General features: G+C 45.2%; 1 protein-coding gene across 1 annotated transcript in view; it reads right to left on the bottom strand.

Moving 5' to 3' along the window:
• The window catches only part of LOC126488733 (protein mono-ADP-ribosyltransferase PARP14-like), a 62099-nt gene that overhangs the window by 46172 nt on the left and 9585 nt on the right, over positions 1 to 6342 (bottom strand). Inside the window, exons 5-7 of the mRNA XM_050122394.1 lie at positions 6041 to 6277; positions 2688 to 4207; positions 697 to 936 (exon numbers count right to left, since the gene is read on the bottom strand). Coding sequence (XP_049978351.1) covers positions 697 to 936; positions 2688 to 4207; positions 6041 to 6277 — 1997 coding nt within the window. The remainder of the gene's footprint in view (positions 1 to 696; positions 937 to 2687; positions 4208 to 6040; positions 6278 to 6342) is intronic.

The raw sequence follows: 6342 nt of genomic DNA, 5'->3' as shown, positions 1-6342 counted from the left end.
ACTAAATTTGAGCACTTCTGAAATTATTAATTTAGCAAATTTGGGTTTAGGAAACCCCATATTTCCTGTTCCTATTGCTGGAAATCCAATTGATTGCAGAGACAGTGCCTCAGCGATTCCTAGACAGTCTCTGATGATGTTTTTCATGATCTGAAAAGCACAGAGCAGTTCCTAAAATGTCCTGTTTAGAAATGGGGAACCCTAAAAACTAAGCACTCAGCAGCTTTTCCTGGGAGCACTGTCCACTCTATTGTGCTTTCAACAAAAGTTAGCAGCAGTGTGAGGGGGACTCTGTGGAGAAGAAATGAGAAAGAGAACGTGGACACCCTTACAAGAGCACAGACTCACTCCACCATAAGCAAAGAGGGGAAGCCACAGCTGTCCCAGTCCATCACTGTCTCCCAGCTTCAAGTCCTCACCTTACCTTTCCTCCATAAATGTAGTGTATTCCCCAACCCTTCCCTGACCATCAGTAATTGCTGAGCACAATAACCAACTTACATTTCTAACTATGACCTATATGAACTATGACCTACAAGAAGTCATCTACAATTGAAAAGAAATGGTCGTGCTATGGAACTTGCCAAACTCATGATGCTGTCCCAGAAAAGAAGCAGACAGAGATTAGCTGTGGTGTGCTGTGGGGGAGTCCAGAGAGCTACCCCATGTCCTGGAGAATGTAAAGCTGGGTCCTACCTTCAGTGACCATGCACTGTTGTCGACTTTCCACTGTGGAGCGACCACATGAAATACGTGGTGGCAGTTCAGGTTACAGCCACTGGTTTGTAGGATTGTGCCTGCCTTGACAGAGACCCCTTGTCCTGCTTCATTCAGTTCCTTCTGGAGTTCTGGCCCGGCCTTTTCCAGTAAGGCCTTAGAAAGGGGTCCTTTATTGAGCACAAGATCCGAGGGAATGGAGTTGACAACGACATGGGTCTTAAAGACAAAACCAAAGATTTCTTTCAAATTCTTAGTAAAGGCATTCATCAACCATGACTACATTTGAGCCACTGGGCTTGGCAAAGGAAGATAACAGTTGCTTGTACATTTTGTGACTAATGTTCAGGGAAACAAAATTCATAAAAGTCATAGTGGAAAGAATTCATGTGTCTGTTGGCTAGTTGTTGGGAAAAGCAAATGTATCTTCATCTAATAGGATATTATGTAGCCACTAATGGGATTTAATACTGATATATGCTACAGTAGAGGTGACCCCTGAAAGAATTTCCATCAGTGAAAGAAACTGGTAACAGAAGACACAAATATATTATTTCATTTATATGAAACCTCAAGAACAAGTGAATCTGTAGAGCCAGGTGTGGTGGTACACACGTTTAATCCCAGCACTCAGGAGGCAGAGGCAGGTGGATCTCTGAGTTCAAAGCCAGCCTGGTCCACATTGCAAGTTCCAGAACACAAGAGTAGTGTGGTAAGACCCTGTTTCAAAAGGAAAATTAAAAACAAACAACAGAGTAGATTATATGTTCTCTAGTGCTAAGGAAGGTGGGGTGAGCAGGTGCATAAATTCAGAGCAACTGCTAATGGGCACAAATTTCTTTCTGGTGGGATTAGAGTGCACTGCAGTTAGATTGCCTTGAATTAGAATTTCTGATCCTCCTCCCTCTGTCTCCCTAGTGCTGCTTTTACAGACTTGTGGCTCCACTTCATGTTTATGCAGTGCTAAGGAACTGAACCCAAAACTTCATGCCTGCTAGGCAAATGCTCTTTCAACTGAGCTTCAACCAAGAATTTGTCTTAAAAGCAAAACATTAACAACATGCTCAGAGCGTCTGAGTAACAAAAAGGGTAGATCACCCAAGTCTCAGCACGAAACCCTGCTGAAGCAAACAGGTGAGGCAGACATTCACTGGAGGATGCAGCTACAACCATGCAGAGCGACATGCAGCTACTGGTCAGGAAGAAGGTACCAGCCTGCCCTGCTTCAGATAGCTATGGTTCCAATGAGTAGAGCCTGTGTAGGAAAGGGTATTAAATACTTTTCAGGAAGAAGGGAGGGAAAACAGGTCTCACTATGTAGCCCTGCCTAGGCTGGAATTCTATGTAGAACAGGCTTGCCTTGAACTAGGGTTGCCTGCCTCTGTCTTACAAGTGTTGTAATTAAAGGCACGTGCCACCATGCCCACCTGTACACACACACAAACACACACACAATCTAGTGCAGAAGGATGAGGCAGAGAGAGTAAGAGCAGTGGCTGCTTATTCCTTTATCCCCAGCGTGTGTGTGTGTGTGTGTGTGTGTGTGTGTGTGTGTGTGTAGGGCAGAGACAGGAGGATTACTGGGACTTCCTGGGTGCCAGCCTATCTAAAAAACATTAGTTACCTACAACAATCCCACAAAACAAGAATTGTCCTTACATGACTCCTAACATCTGGACCTTCCTCCCGCCCACCTGCCCACTCCTTCCTCACAAAGGACCCACAGATGGGATCCGAGAACTGAGCTCCCTCGTCCACTCCAGCACCCAAGGTCACCCTTCCTCGTGTCATTGGTTAAATTCCTATCCTCTGCGTTCCCCATGCTCTCCCACACCTGTAACTGACAGAAGCCAGCACTAGATGGAGCAGACTCGACAGGTGGGAAATGATGAAGATGAGGAGAGCCGTGCAGTGTCCCCTACTATGGACCACAGTTACCGGGAAGGAGTGACCTATCCCAGAGCCCTTTAGATCCTTACAGACACACCAATCTCTACTCCTAAGTGATTTGGGAAGAAGTCCAGTGTAGAGGGAAAATCTACACTGTAATAGGATGCTTTGTCCTGGAAGAAGTGCCTAGCACCAGGCTCATCAATGTGGAACCTTTTAATGCAGACTGAATCCCGGATTTCCTTGACCATGTTCATGCACTCTAGAACTTTACTCTTGTAGTCAGTTAGTAAAATGTAGTCAGTTAGAAAAAGTTCATCTTCCAGCTTAAAACTTGCCTGCACATTGGCCTTCCTTATCTTTGGCCAGAACAGATTCTTCTTTGCCCTTAAATACTCAAAAAAAATCAAGATCGATTCAATTTCAAACAGTGTTTCAATTTTCATGGTGTTCTCCAAGAACTCAAAAAGTTGGCCATAAATTTCATTTACTTCTTTCACACAGCCTGCAATGATGACCTCCGCCGGGGTTCCTGAAGTTAATTCATTCTTTATCATGATGCTTGCAGTGGAGGAGTGTCTTTTTTGCAGAGGTTGAATTTTCTTTCTCCATACATTGCCTCTAAGAACTTCCTTGTTTTCAACTTCAATGAGCTTGTAACTTAAGGCATTGAGCATTTTCTCCTCTGCTTCAGCCAGGGCTCTGAAAGAACAGGCCATCAAGAGAAGACCTTTACCTTTCAGCTTGTATGTGGCAAGAATTTTCTGTGCTTCAAAAAGAGTCTTGGAGAATTCCTGACTGTCTACTTGCTGCAGAAACATGAAGACTTCAGAAGGAATCGGGATGTCTTTCTGAGCCATGGAATACACCTTTTCCTGAATGTCACACTTTACTCTATACACATCTGCACGGAATCCCTTGAAGCACAGGTGCTGAGTGGCAGCATCGTAATGAATCTCCACCTCTGGGTTCTCTTTCCTTAGATCATCCAGGGAACCACTGTGTTCCAAAAGAAAGTGTTTCCCCGGAGAAATGGCCACGTTCTCCTCCAGACTCTGCTCCTCCTTTCGGACCTTTTCTGTGGTGCTGTCTATTAACTCCTTGATTTTCTGGCTGATGTCTTGGACATCTTCTGATATTCTGGCTAAGGTGAGACTCTCCTTATCAAACTCAACGAGAACCCTGTCATCTCCTACCTCATGCTGTATGATGTCCCACAGTGTCAGATACATTTCAAACATCTTAACTTCATACTTGATGTCAGACAGCACCTCGGAGGCGTCTCTCTGCCAGGTCTTGATGCTTGGTCTGTGAATGACTAAGTTGGCAGCAGGTCTGACGGTCACTGTGCCGTTGATGTCAGACCATGTTAGCTTACAGTGACAGCGTCTCATTTGGTCATTTATCTCCTCAATCAGATGGTTATGTTTTTGAAAGAACTTCCACAAAGGAAGGCCCAGTGACTCTTGGAAAGATGCTGGAAGCTTGACCAGCGGCTTCTCCTCACCATACAAGGCTGTGCCCAGAGAAGGATAATAGGGGAAGACAGACAGTGGCATCCTGTTGAAACTGTGCTTCTTGGCCAGAATGGTGTCTAACACTTTAAAAACAAAATAAAAGTAATCTCAATATTATGCATTTCCAAAAAAACACAAAACAAAACAAACTTTTTCAGGAGGGCAAAAGTCTCTGCTGTTTGTAGAACTCAAAGGTGCCATTCTCCCATGTGCTCAGCTTTAGACTGATGCCAACCACAACAGACAGACTCCATTTAGGGCTATGATGACTTCATACCCAAATCGCTCTACACTGAAATCATGCTGAGTCTATTGGTTTTCTGATGTCACTGATGTATGTGGCACAATAAGAAACAGACACAAATTTGGACACAAGCACGGGGTTGGTGTTTGTACCAACACAAGGAATGATTTAAGGGCTGGAGAGATAGCGCATCAGCTAAGAGCACTGGGCTGCTCTTCTGAAAGATCCTGGTTCAATTCCCAGCACCCACATAGCAGCTCACATCAGTCTATAACTCCTGTTCCAGGAGATTCAACACCCTCACATGGATGTTCATGGAGACAAGTCACCAATGCACATTAAATAAATAAATAAATGGTTTTAATCCTCCAGGTGGGTCACTCTGCATTCTGTCCCTTCCTGTATAGTCCCAGAATTTAACTTCCATAGCTAACTTCATTTCTCAGGAGAAGATAGTTGTACCAGAGCTCTGTGTCAATTTCCCAAGGGCTTTACATGAATTTCCAGTGTTTACTCTTGACAGTGGCCTTTGGGTAGAGATTTTATTACACCCATAGATAGAGGTGAGAAAGCTGAGGCTGGGGAAAGTCAGGGTTCTAAAAACCCAGGCAAGTATCTGAGCTAATTGCCAGTGTGAGCCAACCCAGACCCCATGGTCTTGCCCCTATACCAAATCAAAATCATCCTCACAGTCATTGGAGAGTCCAGCCCCAGAGGTCACAATTTAGTAAGGCCTTCCCCATTATATCTCCCGGTCACCATGTGTACCAGGCCAGCCACCACAACCCACCCTGACTGAATGCTCACTTTCTCTCTCTCTTTCTCCAGGACTCTCCTCACTTTGTTTTAGCTGTTGGCATGCGTAAGTAATATCAGCATGGAAATTAGAATCAATCCCACAACTTGGATTTAAATGGCACCCATGGGAGAAAAGATGCTAAAACATAATACCCTGGTGAAGGACTCAGTCCTAGGGCAGCTATCAGGCCTGCAGGAAGGAATGTGACCTTCAGAGGCCCAGCCTCCCACAGGGCTCCAGATGGGGCGGACAGCCTGAGTGACCTCCAGCTCAGACTCAGCACCCCCTTAGGCCAAGCACTGCTGAGGGACTGTTTCATTTCCTCCTACAGCATCCTCTGAGGTAACTCCAACACTATCTCTACAGATGAGAAAACAAAAGGTTTGAAGGCTCACGAAGGTCACCATGCCTGTGACCACCAGTCAGGATTGTAACTCAAATCTGTCTGACTCAAGAACCACTGATGATGTCATCAACAACAGGACTTCCATCTCCTCCCCAGGTTATGAGAAATACCATTATCTCATCTCAGCACAGGGGGAAGAGGAACGCTTTCTAGAACTCTATACGCTTCTGAGTCCATCTCTCCCCAAAATTGTTGATTAGAGAATCAATGTGGGGATGTAAAACACAGATCTATGGCAGTGAGTAAGGCCTGTCAACGTCCCTAGAATGGCGACCTTCAGTCACAGGCCGGACTCGTCAGAGACTCTCCCTGTCTCTCATGAGCTTGTGCTGCTTCTCCAGAGCCTGCCTTGCTGCCCTCGTTCTGCACCAAATCCAGATAATTGGTGCCATTTCTGACAGATTAAGGAATGGCTGAAATGGCCAACCATCCAGGTCATGCCTGTGTGGCAGGCCAAGACACATTACCTTTGCTGTCTGAAAACTCAACCAGCGCCGAGCTCTCTTCTGGGAAACACTCAACCTGGGTGACTCTTCTGCCCCCGTTGAAAGGGTTTTCAAAGTAGAGCTGCAGCTGGTAGTCATCTACCCCAGGAGGCAGGTTTTCCACCCTAACTACATTTGTTGTTTCCAGAAGTCTCGGGGCAAGCTGCAGCTGTCGGTTCAAATGGTGACCGATACAATCACTAATAAATTTTTTGGTATCTACAAACAAAAAAAAAAAAAAAAGAAGAAAACTTCGGTGACATCTCTACATGGTATGAAAGAAA

The sequence above is a fragment of the Alexandromys fortis genome, unplaced genomic scaffold (assembly GCF_014885135.2).
Source record: "Alexandromys fortis isolate MF-2015 unplaced genomic scaffold, M_Fortis_MF-2015_v1.1 scaffold_187, whole genome shotgun sequence".
Taxonomy (NCBI): Eukaryota; Metazoa; Chordata; class Mammalia; order Rodentia; family Cricetidae; genus Alexandromys; species Alexandromys fortis.
Note: the sequence above shows the minus strand (reverse complement) of the source record. Positions and strands in the feature narration are given on the sequence as shown.